This window comes from Mastigoproctus giganteus, chromosome 10 (genome assembly GCF_048544385.1).
Source record: "Mastigoproctus giganteus isolate SK-2022 chromosome 10, ASM4854438v1, whole genome shotgun sequence".
In the NCBI taxonomy this organism is placed as follows: domain Eukaryota; kingdom Metazoa; phylum Arthropoda; class Arachnida; order Uropygi; family Thelyphonidae; genus Mastigoproctus; species Mastigoproctus giganteus.
This window is the reverse complement of record NC_143584.1, coordinates 224418669-224435091: the sequence shown is the minus strand read 5'-3', so window position 1 is coordinate 224435091 and position 16423 is coordinate 224418669. Positions and strand designations below refer to the sequence as shown.

Genomic DNA, 16423 nt, shown 5'->3' with positions numbered 1-16423 from the left:
AGCATTTGTTTTGTCTTAATGTCGAAATTTGTAGCTTGTGAGTTTTGGACCAACAATTTAAATCACTTATTTGCTCTGATTTCCAACTTGGGTCTAGATTTTCCAAATACTAAGATCACAAGGTGGTCAGCATACGCTATTTTCAGAACCTTCTCAATCTCAACGGCGAGCCACCCATCAAGGAACACGTTCCAACTAATTCCGAATGGATTAATGGGATACTGTAAGAACCCAATTCTTACACTTATCCTAGGGAATGTTATGATATAAATATTATAACATAACAAGAAAATATATGTATATATTAAATAATATTATTTACATAGGATGATTTTCAGCTTAGATTGCGATCGCTCTGTACTGTACAGTTAAGTAGGGGAGGATTAGCGTAACAACGGGGGGTAGCTGGACAGTGCACAAAAGTACAATGGGAGCACCGTAAGGCCAGCTCAAGTAGGTATAAACAGAAAGTGGACAGCTATTTGGAAGAAAGGAACAAGGGAACCGACTCCCCCTTGTGGAGAGGAAGAATTTTAAAGACTAAGCGGGTGGAGGGAACCCTGGATGCGGCATACACCTGTGGTAATGGCTAGCCGCTAGATAAAACTAACCGACTCCTTGAGCACTTACTGATTTCAAGGAGCGGTAGAGAAAAAACAGTGGACTAATAGCGGTAAGTGAATCGGAATGATCACAAAGAAATATCTAGAAATTTCTAGACTTCCGGAAGTTTATCGAAGCTTCTAGAAATTTCGAGAACTCGGATGTTTCCCCAGGAAAGGGAAGGGCCAAGAAAACGGAGGAAGTGAGAGAGAGCAAATGAGAATATAGAGATGATGAAGAACGAACTGCGATTGGATCAGAATAGAAGGGGTGGCTGAAACAAAAGGAGATGCAACAGAAGAGGGAGACAAGAGTTCCAGTTTTTGACAGTTCGAGTTTTTGACAGTTTGGGAAGTTTTGAGAGTTCCTGTGGGTGTGCCTGAGTGATGTGCGGCTGGAAAGAAATCCCGAGAAGTGCCAAGAGAATCGCTGGAATGTGGTAGTGGAAATTGGAACAGTATGTCGCAAAGACAATTCGTTAGGCAAGTTCTGGTAGAGGTCAGCCGAAACGTAGAAATATGAAGGAGATGCCCAATGAAAGATGGAAACACATATGCTGGAGCTGAGTGATAAGGATCGAAAAGTCTCGGTATAGAAAGATAAGGAAGAGTTATACAGTCTGGCTTCTCGATAAAGCAGTAAGGAGAGTCCTGATAATTTTATTATGCACCCCAGTATCGTCGAGCTGATCAGACGCCCAAAGCGGGCCAGAACAACCCATTTATGCAGAAAAGAGTGAGTTCCTGAACGAAGGAGAATTCCTGTAGATGAGCAGCAGTTCCTTAGCCGATGATTAATTCCAGTAGGAGTCTGATGATGCCCTATATTGATGATGATGGCCGCCCCTGAGCTGAGAAAAAGGTTGTGTAAAGCGTGATCCCCTAAGCTGTTATGTAAGTACCAGATAATAGTTTTAAGCTTGAATTGAGGGAAAGGACTTTAGGAAATGTCTTTATTTAGTTGATAGTAGAATTGATATTGTTTAGCATAAAAGGAAGGAAAAGGTTCATAAGATATAGATATATGTACTTCATCACAAAGATTAGTTTATTAAGCAAGGAAGATTTAGATGTATGTACTCGAGACTAGTGTGTTTTAAGTTGAGATTATGTTCTATGCACATGTACTTATTTTGGAAGGGATAATTAAAGAAAGATTATAGCGGGGATTTATAAATGTAGGAAAATACACATATAGGTGTTATGCTCACTGCTGTAATCCCAGTTGGGAAGTTTAATTGTTAGAAGGCAAGAGAATGTTATAAGATGTAACCTAAACCAGAAGAAGAAAAGGCAGAAAGACATGAAGATATATGAGTCGTGATTATCATTACATCTTAGCACACATATAATTCTATTAATTAACATAATCCCCAAATGATGATGTAAGATATATTCTTTTAATGTATATACTGTGAATAAACAATACTGTATATGTTTATCAAGTGTAGAATGAGTCATTCTGAATACTCAGCCAGTCTAGAGGAGACATACACAAACTACTATTCCCCCAGAATCTGTGATGATCTGTGCAATATACAAGTCAGGTGTTAATGTGGGAGGGTGTAAATTAGGGGGAAAATAAAGGGAAATACAAAGTTAAGAGAGGTGGGTCAGAAATATCAAAGAGATTTATTAACCAACCAACAATTCCCCAGAATCTAACTCTTCATCCCCTCCCCCACAATACAAACCACTGGTTTCTCTCGTAGAACCCACTTAAATTGAGCCTTCTTATTGTGTGACCTCATTTATACAGATATTACAGTTGTAAAAGAGCTTTTAATTCCTAAATTTGGTAAACTATAGATGCTGTACATTTCATCAGCTAGTAACGAAGATATGACTGATATTGCTGTGTTGAATCGCGATAAGTAATGCATGAATCGCGTATTAGATAAGAGTAAATCTGTGGAACCACTATCTCTTTCTATGTACCTCAAACCAGAATAAGATAGGCCTAATATAAAAGCACAAAATAATAGCTTGTAATGGAGTAAACGTCAGATAATAAAATTGTATAAATTTTAACGTGTTTTAATAAACATTAAAAAGAAACCATTGGTCCTATTAAAGAGCGTATATACGCGCGCACAAATATAATGAATAATTCACGAATTCCAAGTATTTTTTGGTATTCTACACCAAAGAATGTTTATTTATAATAAATACACAAGGTAAAAACACTTCCCCTTCAGAAGTAAAATGTACGGATGGAAGTTTCATGGAATAAGTAATACTCCACGTTTTGCTTTCTTCAAATATAATGCTGGTAATCATAAAAAGTTGAATAACCATCACATGGCACACTGACAACAGAAGTGTCTTTATACCCTAAACCTCCTTCCAACATCTAAATTTTGAGAGATATCAAAACTCGCAGACATTCAACCTTCCAGTTCCCGTCTAATTCCAAACTGAATTTGCAACCATTGTGTTGATGCACCTTCTTTTCCACTGTGTTCAGATTCGGACATCGCTCAATGGGCCTTCTTGTAGTTTTGCCAGTTATTAAAAAACTTTGTCCTTTACCACAAAATAAACCCTTGTCTCTTTTTACCCCTTCATTCCATATGTATCTCACTTCGCCCGAATTGTGAGAAACCGACTTCAGCAAGACATCGTCGAAAGAAAGTTTTTTCTCATTGATAAACATTTCCATCCAAATGCAGCTGATGTTCAACGAACCCTGTAAGATTTCCATTGTGAAAGAAACAGTCCCACTGTATGTGGCAAAACCAAGACTTGTATTTGGAGAGCTGTCTACATAGTATGAATAATTTTCGTCCTCCATTAAGAACTGTTCGGGAGTGATCAGGTAACAAAAAAGGACATCCCAGTTATGTAAACTCCTTGGACAATCTGGTTTCTTTGCAGTTAGAGATCGACAATTAGATTGAGCCGAGTTAAACTTCTGGAAGAAAAGAGAACAGATTTCTTCCGATGTGAACAACCACGTCTCTACAACGTCAGCATGTTCTTTCGATGTCATTAATCCAAACCGGATGTGTTCCAAAATATCATTCAAAAGATCACGTAACTTTTCCTTCGTTGGATCAATACCTTTCTTAACGAAATAGTGCTTACCCCACTCAACAACAGCGTCGAAAAGGGAATATTCTGAGCGGATTGTCAACGCATCTTTACTTACAATGCGCTTCACGGTGCTTTTCTGAGAATTCAAAAAGTCAGATGACCTGATAATCGATTCTGTGTGCTTGCCAAACAGCATAAGGCATCTCCAGACCACAAGATTTAAATTCATTCTTTCCGCAAATTCGAAAACTTTGCATACACACTGGTTGTCAAGTGTCGTGTGTTCCAGCAGGTATTCTTCGCTTTTAATATTAAGGAACGTAATTCGAAATTTGATCGCAGCATAAAACACATCCATGGCTACATTGACCGATGGAATATGAACTTCATCTGTGTACAAGTACCTGCAAGGAAAAGAGAGTTAGCAAGTCACAGAAAAAGATATCCACTCTCCACACCTAAATATTGAAATTCTAAAATCACTCTAATAATAATAATTATAAATCTTTATTGCAATAATAATAATAATACAATGGATACATTGCAATAAGCCCTTCACGGCCACAAGGCCAGGGGTTAACAGTAATATTACAATATATAAGAAAAAGACATTAATAAATTAAATATACAAATACATATGTGAACGAATAAAAGTAAATACAGCTCAACACTCAAAGTATAAACACAATTATAAACATCACAATGTACAAAGAATATATAGGTGGAAAACTGAAAGGTTAGTAAGCCATCTTCATGTCATATTGCTGGATTGCAACATTAAGGCGAGCTTCAAGGAGAAGGATCAAGGACAGGGAAGTACAATTTAAGGATGCGGCGTCTGTACTCCTTATCACTAGAAAACTTATTAAGGTCAGCATCCAAAGACTGCGCACATGAAAGTAGCTGAAATGGCAGAAACCTATCGGATAGGTGGAGACGGCTGAGATGTGGGCACAGAGTTGGAGTCGCTCTGAGGGAAGGCTGAGGGACTCTCCAAGAGCACAGGTCCCAGAATGATGGTGCCAAGATCTCGCAAGTGATTATTTTTGCAGTTGTGGTAAGGCATTTCACCTAATCAGTGTGGGGAGCCTGTGAATTTTTATCAAACTGGCCATTTCAGTTTTCCTTAACTGTTGAGGAAGTTTGTTTGTTTATGGCCCGTTTTAAGAGCCAAAACTCAGTAGAAAAGAGTGGTCGAGTTGTGCTAGGGGCGGCAGATGCCCATACATCTGCAGCATATAGAAGCGGAGAGTATACTGTGCTTTTTCTATATCTTCTGGTGGTCTTTACTTCATTAATATAATGCAAATGCTGTTTGGTCATCCATCGGAGTCGAGCTGCCTGGGTGAGCAGCTTTTCCATGTAGTTACCAAAGCAGAGCTTAGGATCAAAAATAACCCCCAAATCAGTATGTTTCTTGACGATGGGAATAGGGGAATTGCATAGTGTTGGCTGAATATAGGAAGGCGTTTTCTTTATTGAGAATATCATAAATTCAGACTTTACTGGATTTATTTTTAGTCCAAACTGGTTGAGGTAGTTTGCGAATTCCAGGAGTATATTGTTAATTGATGCTGTTATCATAAGAAGATCATCATGTGGAGAAATCGGTGTGAGGAGTTTCATATCATCAGCATAACATAGAGTATCATGCCTGGACTCAACAAGCGGCGAGATAAGCGCTGTGAACAAGGGCCCAGATAAAAAAGACATCACCCTGTGACACGCCTGAAGAGACATCACTCGTATGTTTGGCCATGGACAGTAAGCCGGATTATTCTATTTTGAAGGAGTGCAGTGAGGAACTGTAGAGTGTCTCCCTTGATTTGATAATGGTATGAGAGTAGCTTCAGCATTGCAGGAACGTTCATTGAGTCGAAAGCTGCTTCGAGGTGTACATAGGTGACTGCAAGCTCTGCATGAGATTCAAATGCAGAGGATAGAGCTGGTGGTGGTGGCTAAGAGATTAGTCACAGTGGATCTATGAGGAAGAGAGTAGTGGATTTGATAAGGCTGATGTGGAAGAAGTTTAGTTAGAATGGGGAGAAGTAGGAGTTTTATAAGACTTGAGGCGTTGGAGATTGGCCGGTAATGCTTAAGAAGAGTAGGAGATTGAATTTTTGGTATAGGCTTCACAAGGTACATGTTCCACTGCTGGGGAAAGAAATGACTTGACTTAAATGACTTAAAAATAGTTAGAAGGGGGACCCAAAATGTATGGGCTAAGACATTTAATAATGAATTGAGGTATTTCATCTACACCTGCTTTAGCAGAAGCCGGTGTAGAATTTATGGCAGCAATAATCTGTTCCCTGGAAATTGATACTGCAGATAGCGTGTCAGGTGGGATTTCAGTTGTTGGTGTCTCACGATCACCACATTGTTCCGAGTTCGAGGCAAATCTAGATATAAAGTCTAGCCACTGGTCAGGTTCAAGTTTTAGGGGGAAATCAGAAGGCCATTCAAAGTAGCGGGTTTTTCCTCTACGAAGGGTGGTGTCCATATAATTCTTAATTGCTTGAGATTTCAGCTTGTTGAATGTTGCACGGGCTCTAGAGTAGGCTATCCTGTCTTGAACACTTTGCGAATGCTTCCATATTTTGTGCATTTGCTGTTTTAATCTGAAGCTCATATTAAGATGGGGAGTCCACCATGCTCTGGACCGAGGCATAATAGAAATTCTCTTTGATGCTGCAAATGTCGCAATCGTCTTAAGCCAATTAGTAAGCAGATTTACTGCAATTTCAAGATCACAGTTTTCTAGGACTGACCACGGGATGGCAGAGGCAGCCTCAACACATTCAGCAATGCTCAAAAATCTGGGACTAACTATTACTCTGCTGTTAGTTGAATTCACAACATTGAAGTTTGGAGCAGGTATCTGTAAAAGAACAATTGGCTTTTGGTCCGAATTAAAATAAGTCTCTGGCATGTAATCAGGTGTGCAAGGAAAGGAGGCAAGGATGAGATCTAGTTGATTGTTACCTCTGGTCGGAAGGTCGTTGAACATTTGTAACCCTGTACAAGATAGGTTTGACAGGAGCATTTTCTGAAGGTTAGCTAGTTGGGGAGGAAGATTAAAAGTCCCCACAGACAAAGTGCAAAGCTGAAGTGAAGGATAAAGCTGATTAACGATCCAGCTTGATATTTCATGGATGGCATCAAATGAAGGTGCTGGGGATGTGTGTGTATGTATATATATATATATATTGGCAATTACATCTATGAGGACGCTATGGTAGCTGAGAGTAACAGCGAGAGCTTCGTATGCTGGTGTTTGGCTAGAAACTTGATGAACAACTGAGGCCTGTGAGCTCAAAGAAAATGGCAACACCACTTCCTCTTTGGCCAACTCTAGAAGTAAACGCTGATTTATACCCAGCTGGAGTAAAAGATGTAAAAAATTCTTGGTCTTTATCAAGCCAGGTTTCTGTAACACAGAGAATATCGATATCACTAGCGAGCAGAATTTGATCAATGGTATCCAGTTTGTTGCGGAGGCTTCTAACATTCTGGTACAAGACTAATTATGCAAGTTTTGTGGATCTTTCTAAGGCAGGTGTCTCTAATATTTTTATTCATGGCAGGCTTTCGAGTTTGTCGATTCGTGACCCACGTTGGGATGAGTATTCCCGAACTATTATTCATTGGTGGTTGAAGGCTGATGGTACCAATTTTACGATGCCGCTGTTTGCCACTACTGGTATAATTTTGAATTATGCTGCGCACATTTTGAGAAATTGCCCGGAATGTGGGGCATTCATGCTTGTTCGCTTGCAGCGTTGATTGCTATCAAGGAGGGTGAATTAGTTGAGGTTGTTGATGTGGGCTCTTTTTCTCAAAAAATGGTCTGATTCAGGTTATAGATCCAGGAAGCTGGATCTATAACCTTTTGATAGACAGAGGGAGAACACATTATAAGGAAAGAGGCATAGCGTGTTTGCCGGCTTTTAAGCCGTTTAACCTGAACTGAGAGGTTATGTTCCTCGTTAAACATTCTCATTATAGATTCGGAAGGTGTTCTAGGTCCAAATCTGGATGCAAAAATCTTGGCTTTGGTGGAAACTACCGCGATGTTATGTTTCTCGGCCAGTGTCAGACGAGATTTGGAGGCTGTTACCAAGTGGGGCAAGGAGATCTGGTTATGAATATTAGCGTGATGGGAAAGGCAATCAATATTGATATCAGGAAGGCATTCAAAGGAATTTGAGGCAGGGTTAGCTGTGGTAATGAGGGAATTTTGTGCATCTCCAGATGGGACGTAAGTATCGCTAGAAGGGCTGCTGGTAAGCATACCGGCATACGATGTGGGCAGAGCTTGATGAGCGTTAATTGAATTACTGTTTAGTTCTGGGGCTTGTAGAGTGTTTATTATTTTCTGGTAGGTTCTCCGGTTGGGATACTTCTTCATAAGACTGCAGCTGTGGCTGGTCACCAGCCTTCTGCTGAGTGCATGATTGGGCCCTGCTAATGTGCTCAGTCGGAGTGTCTGAAGATCTATCTACTAATTGTCTCGAGTGAATTTGAGCGTGGGAGCCAGACTTTATAAGGCTAGGAGGTTTGACAGTTTGAGTACTTTTTGTCCGTTTAGGTATTATTGGTGGCTGAGATGTCAGCTTTCCATTTTCGCTCACGAAAGATCAGAGGTCGGAGATCATATGTGTGATATGATTATTTTGGTTCCTCAGCGAGTAAACTTCATCCTTCAGATCCTCAATTTGGGACCTCAACTGGTGAATTAGGAGGACCAAGAAGTCTACGCTGTCTGCCTGTAGAGGAGGGGTTGACACTGTAGCTTCGCCGTTAATTCTTGGAGATTCATCTTCGCGTTGAAAAGTACCTGTTGTGACTAGCGTCTGGTTTGAGATGGAAGACACGTTAACGAACGAGGCACATGTTTCCGATGGATAATTGGATTGATTAGCGCTGCATATATCGCGGTTGGCAATCCCGTCAGGTGGTGTTCCGTTGACCACTGTTTCTTCGCATGCGATGGTCATAAGTTCAGGCAAACCAGTATTTGAATGAGATCAGTTAACATCTGGTCGATCGGGCTAGTTTCAGTCTGGGATAGAGGAAGTTCAGATATTTCAGCGTCTTCCCAAAGGCATTTGTCACATGCGAACCTTCTCCGACGTAGTTTAGAAAGATGTGCGATGTCTGTTTTAACTGAGTGGGCACAAACGTTTAATTTGCATACATGACATCGAATGGTTGGTTCCTTCCCATCGCGGCAGGCGAGGCAGACGGATTGTTGCAAGTTATTCTGTTTCTGTGACATGCCTGATTTCGGGTCTTTAAATCACTTGGAAGTAGTGAACAGTTTTATTAGTTAGTCTTTAATTCCGAGTAGTTTGTTTGCTCTGGCACTATTAAGCTGCAGCTTTTATATTCGCGTTTCCAAAGAGATTACTGAGAAAACACAAGAAAGCATAAATGGTTGTGATAGGTGTGCTAAGCACAAAAGACAGAAGAGGGAGGATTTCCCTAGGGAATTCAGTAGTGGCGATGTTTTGTGACTCGGTCAAGGTTGACGTTGTCCACTTAAGCCTTTAGGGTAGTGGGGCGTTTGCTAAATTCTTGAGGGCTAAAGCGCTGTGCATACATCACAATGAAGGACTTCCAACTTGAGCAGGAATAATTAAAAAATCAGAAATACCTGTTTATCATATCACGAAGATGATACCACATCAAGCTTGAGCAGAGGAAGAGGAATTCATTGGTAGGCGAATCACTTCACAACGTTAAGTATGACTAATCTAAAACTGAATTAATATCAGGAGCGTAAACGAACACCGTATGCCCCAACTCGCGCATAGTAATTTTCAATTTAACAGAGGGGATGAACGGAAAATGAGGCGTTAACTAATTTGATAAATGGAGGCAACACAAGTTTAAAGAGAAGAACTTTAAATTAACTATTTTACCAGGAATGTTATTATTTTACAGTTAACCTGACACAGAAATCAAACTAACATGAAAATTACCTTCCTAAACTTACTCACCTGATTATAACGTTGAAAGCTTCTGGCGTGACATCAGGAACCAAAATATCCCCACCATCCCTTAAGGTCCCGTAAAACATGACTGCAAACGAAGCACTTCCAAGGGCGAGTATTAACTTGTGGGCTCGTATTTTTCGCTTGCCTTCTCCAACTACGAAGGTGACATCCGAAAATGTGGGGTCATTCAGCGCGAGTCGAAGCCTTGCTTTAACTGATCTCATGAGTATCTGGGAAATCGGAAACATCCCAATAAGTGCATTTGCCATTTATAGTTAAGCTGCAATATTTATTTCAATGATTTTTACAGAAACTTACGCTAAAATATTTAAGTGTACTAAGTAGGATTAATAATAATTCATTATGTATGATAGTTGTCTTATAGAAATTTCTTTCCCTGGCACAAGGAAGAGAAAGTGGAAACACGTGTAATGGCTTACAGGGAGGTGAAGTAGAATTACTGTAGCGAAAGTAGATTCAGTTTATTAGAGGTCATTCTTCGTTGTTAAGAAAATGGAACGAAACCAATAAAATATCAAATCATTACCTGTTCGTACGTGTTCCTAATATTGAAGCAAATGAGACACTAACTTACTGAATTAAACATGAAAACGATAAATATCAGTGAGCCCTTATTTGCGATCCAATGCTACATTTAAATTTAAATCACACACCTTCACAATATACGACTCACTACTACGCCCTCTGAATGTTAAAAACAGCTTTTGGAAGATTCCAAGCAGTGCCATCCAAACAGTCGATAAACATAAATATTTCCCAAATATTTATTCAGTCACGCCTCAATTTTTTTTAATCACACCTCATGAATACAGCATAAGAAAAGCACTCGCCCTCCATTTTCAAAGAAAGCTTATGTACACATTTTTACACCTTGCTGGATGAAAAATTCGGCTTTCCGGGAGTAAAAATAATAAAGCCAATACAACCCGCATCCTATATTCCAAATAGGCAGGTCCACACGTGTAGAATTTCATGGGAGTCGTAGCCAAAGCGAAAGGTAATTAAGAAAACCTTTTCCTTCTAAATCTATCTTTACTGGAAATTAATCTGACTTCTCTCCATAAAGCATATCCTAAATATTGCTTTCTCTGAATGGAAAAATCTAGTTTCTTCATTTTGGGATTACTTTTGCTCTGAATATTTTCTAGATGGAAAGCATTAGTTGCTTACATCACACGATATCAATGGTCACCCGGCTGAAAATTTGGAAAGCGGGCCATAGGATGGAACCCTCCAAAGAGATAATATTTGTATGCCAAATGGAAGCTAACAATCATCCGACAGTTTTTTCCTAACTTTTTTTATGGAATTTCGTAGCTTCCAGAATGTGCAGGACTTTGAACTCTATTTAATAGTTGGGATTTGCATCGTATTATATAAAGCTGTCATATTACGGCAACCCAAGAACTAAGTCCATAAACTGCATGTGCCCTGTTGCAAATGTGACTGGTTTGCTGAATGAAAAACACAACTTTCTGAGGAAAAGAACTTCGTTTCCACTCCTGAGCCAAGAAGTAAAAGAAGCCCATAGAAGTTCTTCCCATCATGGGATTCCAACGATTTTCCACCCAATAGTAGTAGTGGCATGTGATGCAAGAAAGCAAGACATCACAGCCTATCACAACGGAATGCAGATAAGGAAAGTGAAGTCTCACACCGATCTCGGCTTGACTTGGGACGAGGGACTTACTTTTCAGAACCATTTCTCGACCATGAAAACTAAGACTTTCTCGGCGATGTGGGCAATTCCACAAGAGCTGACGGGGCTACTCCACGTCGATGTAGTCGGAGGATACATCCAGTGGTGCCTACAACCTATTACGATCACGTGTAATGCATCACCAATGTGGTCTTCTGCCCCGACGTCGTATATAAATAGATTCCTCGCAGTCGAGTACTGGGTAATGCGATGAATGAACAGGGTCACGGGCAATGCTTTCACCATCTCCAGGGCTGTTTTATATACCAACTTAAATATTACTCCCTGGAGAGTTCACATTGTATCCAGGAATATTCTTCTTCTTTCTCAGATGCTTACCGGTGTGATTGACGCCCCCAGTCTTCGAGGACTTATCTCTACTCCACGTGCTGGACGCAGTAATGACAGTCCCTACCTACCGTTGCATTCTATACTGTGCAACCTGTGCTGTCTGAAGAATTTCTTCCCAAATAACACAGTAAACCTTTTCAACTCATTGACAATAGACCCTGTGAAATACTCCGAAAGCAAGCAGTACAGAGTGAAGAGCATCTCAGAAGCGCACTGCTTACTCCAACTATAATCTTGACAATGAGTGAATTTGTAAACAATATTGTAAATATGCGCACTTGTGTAAATATTGTAAATAATTGTATTCGTGCATTTTTCTACACTCTTCTTATATTGTAAATACTGTAAATAATTGCAGTTCTTGCATTTTGTACACCATTCTAGCCTGTCGGCTGTAAGAAATGAAAGCAAACACTTGCTATTTTTAATAAACGGATTTAATAATAATAATAATAATAAAGTGTATGAGCTTATGCAGCATCAGCCAAAAAAAAAAAAAAAAAAAAAATCACAACATTCCCTCCAAATGCCTGTCCAGTTCCTCCTTAAATTTATTCAACCTATCAACTTCCACAACGACAGATGGAAGTTTGTTCCAGCAATTAACCACCCGCTGGCTAAAGGCAAATTTCCGCACATCTATTCTACATCTATCCTTTCTTAATTTGAACTTATGTCCCCTTATGTTCGTAATCTGAACAAGTGGAAGATCCCATCAGAATTCAGCGTGCTCAATCCATTCAAGGCCTTATACACCTCAATCAGATCGCCGCCCAAGTGCCTAGTCTCCAGCCACTGCAATTTTCAGAACTTAAGCCTCTCTTGATAAGAGGATCCCTTCATTCCCCTCACCAAACTTGTTGCTCTTCTCTGAGGCGCCTCCGTAGCCAGATGGGCAGGAGCAGCAGTGCATAGCACATGCTTCTTGATTAGACCGGGGTTCGAGCCTGTGCCCACCAAATACGGAGGATGCGGAAAGGTCAGGGAATGAAAACTAAGCCCTTCTCTGTACACGCTCAAGCAAATCTACATCCTTCCTAAAATGAGGCCTCCAGACCTGTACGCAGTATTCAAGGTGTGACCTGACCATTGCCTTATACAGAGGTACAATCACCTCCCCTGCCAGCAAAATTCCTATATATCATTCCTATATATCAAAACCCCATGACCTGCCCTGGCAGCCTGACTGCATTGCTCAGAAAACTTCATATCTCACTGCACAATTACTCCCAGGTCTTTTTCATTTCCTACCACCTTAAGTGTAGTACCACACAGTTGGTACGTTTCTCTGGGGTTACTTCTACCCATATGCAGTACTTTGCATTTGTCAAGGTTAAACTTCAGTTGCCACTTCTTAGCCCATCTGTCCAAATTATCTAGATCCTGTTGCAGTAGCACACTGCCATTACTGTCATTAACAACCCTGCCAACCTTTGTATCATCTGCAAACTTCGACACTAAGCCTGATATACCTTCATCAATATCATTGATAAATATAGAAAACAACAGAGGACCTAACACCGAACCCTGTGGGACCCCACTAACAACATTAGTCCACGAAGAGCAGCACCCATTGATTACCACCCTCTGTCTTCTCCCACTTAACCATCCTTTTATCCATTGTAGCAACTTACCCTTAATACCATTCTGCTCCAATTTGTACAGCAGTCTTCCATGCGCAACAGTGCCAAAGGCTTTCCAGAAATTCAAATATATGATATCAAAATTATTTTTTGCATCCAGTTCCTTTATAACCACATCATAATATCCTATCAAATTTGTCAGACAAGACTTCCCCTTAACAAACCCATGCTGTGTCTAAATGTGGGGAGAACTGCGATAATAACAAATGTCCTATCCGCACATGCATTCCTATTATACCAGTTGAAAGAGGGTTTCAACCGTTAGTATAGTCCAGGTGCGAAGAAGACGTTGTCTTCGAAATACATTGATCTCTCAACATGTAAAGTCTACTACGACAGTTGATTATTCCTTCTGCTGCACTTTTCTACCTAGAGAAATATATTGTTATGTGTTAGCGTGCGGGTCCTACTCTTAGATGGCCATCTGGGGAGCATTAGGTTATTAGTGCTGGTAGCACTTTATAATTTGGAAAATAAATTCTATACAGTGGGATCAAATGATGAGTTACAAAAAGCAAATTCTAAATGGCAATCGTTCAAGGAATTAATCATAGAAAACTAGTAGGCTTCACATACTAACTAAGAAATAATCTTCAAGTTCTGATGAACTGATGAAACTCGTGGCAGAGACAAAAAATGCATGGGATGCATATAAATTCTCCCGCGACACAGATGCCTATGGTAGATATAAGCTTGTCTGTAATCAAGTCGCAAATGGGGTTAGGCAAGCGAAAGCAGGTGACGAGAAATCTTTGGCAAAGGATGCTAAGAAAAACAGCAAGGACTTCTTTACTTAGATACACACTAGAAGGAAAGGAAAGAATCAATATGGTCCACTTGATGTCGATGGTTCAACTGTTGATGATCTTGCTCAGTTTTCTGATAAACTGAATTAGTAGTTTGCATCTATATTTACATATGAGGAATTCTTTAGGGAAGGATTCCATAAGTTTATAAAACTCTAATAGGGAGCTGAATGATTTTGTAATAACTACGTGGAAGGAAAGTGGAAGATAAATTGTTGAAGTTAAACATAAGAAAAGCACCTGAGATGGATGGAATTTATCCAGTTATAATAAGGGAAGCATCGAAGGAAGTAAACAACCCTTAGCCATAATTATGAGGGCATCCGTGGATTCACGGGAGATTCCAGCAGAATGGAGATGTGCGAATATTATTCTCATTTCAAAAAATTGTACAAGAGTAATTATAGACCTTTTTGTCTAACTTCTGTTCAAGAAAAGATAATGGAGTCACTGGTCAAAAAAGTAATGCAGGTTCATCTAGACAAGGCCGTAATAATAGTAAACACAGCAGCACGGTTTGTTAAGGGTAAATCTTGCGTGGCTAATTTGAATGGATACCACGATATGGTCACAAAGGAACTGTATGCAAAGAATAATTTTGAAATCATATACTTGGATTTTAGGGAAGCTTTTGGTACTGTGGCACAGGGAAGACTATTGTACAAATTAGAGCAGTGTGGCGTCAAGGACAAGTTGCTACAATTGTTATTTGTTATTTGGTTTTTAGGAGCATTAGCAACTAAGGCCATATTGCTACGGGATATGCGGTGGTCATTCCCTGACCTTTCCGCATCATCCGTATTTGGTGGAGACGGCTCGAACCCCGGTCTAATCAAGAAGCGTGTGCTACGCACTGCTGCTCCTTCCCACCTGGCTACGGAGGCGCCTAGTTGCTACAATGGATAAAGAATGTTCGAATGAGAGAAGTAATCAGTGGACACTGCTCTTCATGAACTAAAGTTATTAGTGAATTTCTGTGCTGGAATCCGTTGTGTTTCTATATTTATCAATCTTCTTCCTTAAGAATTTTCCATCACACAATGGGTTTTCCTCGACCTAAAAAAAAAAAAAAATTCTATTATTCTAGTCTTTTCACCACAGTTCTTTTCATCTTCCCTTAGTCCTCGTCTTTCCATGCTTTTACGGAATCCATCCATCCATCCATCCACCCCCCCCCCCGGTGTTACCCAATTCATAATCACTTTTGGAAGTTTTTCCATCTCCATTCTTCTTGTACGCCCATTCCACCTCAGCGTTTTTTTGTTTCGCTTCCATCTTTCGTCGAATTTGCTCATTTCTTATTTTCTCCAGTCTCGATTTTCTTGCTTCTCTTCTCCAGAAGTCTCTGGCTTGACAGTGTACGGTCCTCGATACAGCGAACATACGCGGAGATGGGAGAAATCCCAGGCGCCGTCTGATACGAACATACCTTATACCTTATATATAGTCCATTTCTGTTGCAGATTATTTCTCCTGTTGTATTTTATTCACTGTCCATGATTCTGCCCCATAAAGCATAATGCTCTGTACTAATGTTTCGTAGATCAGCCTGTCTTACCAAATATTTCTATTCCACAGGATTGCATTCAGCATACCTACCGTTTTCCTTCCGTCGCTAATGATCTTCTCGAATTTCAATTTAGACATTCCATCATCCTGTATTATCGATCCCAAGTATTTAAAGTTATGTACTGTTTTAAGTTTATATCTTTCTATCTCCAGAACTTCTGCTTTCGATGTTAAGTATTCTGTCTTATCATAATTTATCTTTAATCCCGATCCTCTATATACGTCTCCACCTGCACATTTACCCTGCATTATCCATGACTTGTGCTTCCACCACCTGATCATCAGCGAATAGCAAGTTGAATATGTGTACATTGTCCTCAACAGGTATATTCATATTGTTGCATTTTCTGGGCCATTCTTTTAGACAGACATTTAATGTTTTAATTTATTTTAATTCTCTTAGATATATATTTATCAATGATGATGACATATCAGGCTTAACGTCCACGTTTGCAGATAATACAAAGGTTGGCAGAGCGGTTAATGGCATTTGAAATTTAACATTGACAATTGCAAAGTACAGCATATGAGTTGCAGTAACCACAGAGCAACGTACCAACTCGTGGTAGTGAAAAATGAAAGACCCGGGTGTAATTGTGCAGTCAGGATGGTCTGAGCCTTCCTATAAGACCGCATGCAGGTCTGGTGGCTACATTATGGGCAGAGTGTAGAGCTGCCAGAAGGAGTGCAGAAA

At 40.0% G+C, this 16423-nt stretch overlaps 1 protein-coding gene across 1 annotated transcript; it reads right to left on the bottom strand.

Annotated features, from left to right (window-relative positions):
- Positions 1-2876: 2876 nt before the first annotated feature.
- LOC150079984 (BTB/POZ domain-containing protein 6-A-like) lies at positions 2877-10333 on the bottom strand. The gene is made up of 3 exons (XM_090383457.1): positions 10188-10333; positions 9644-9870; positions 2877-4042 (listed from the first exon to the last, which is right to left on the bottom strand). The coding sequence occupies exons 2-3, from the start codon at positions 9862-9864 to the stop codon at positions 2956-2958; spliced, it is 1308 nt and encodes a 435-aa protein (XP_090239583.1). The 5' UTR covers positions 9865-9870; positions 10188-10333; the 3' UTR covers positions 2877-2955.
- Positions 10334-16423: the final 6090 nt, after the last annotated feature.

Coding starts and splice junctions, on each gene's coding strand:
- LOC150079984 (XM_090383457.1), bottom strand. CDS start 9,864: ATGAGATCAGTTAAAGCAAGGCTTCGACTCGCGCTGAATGACCCCACA. Junction 4,043..9,643: donor GCTTTCAACGTTATAATCAG/GTGAGTAAGTTT, acceptor TTTTCCTTGCAG/GTACTTGTACACAGATGAAG.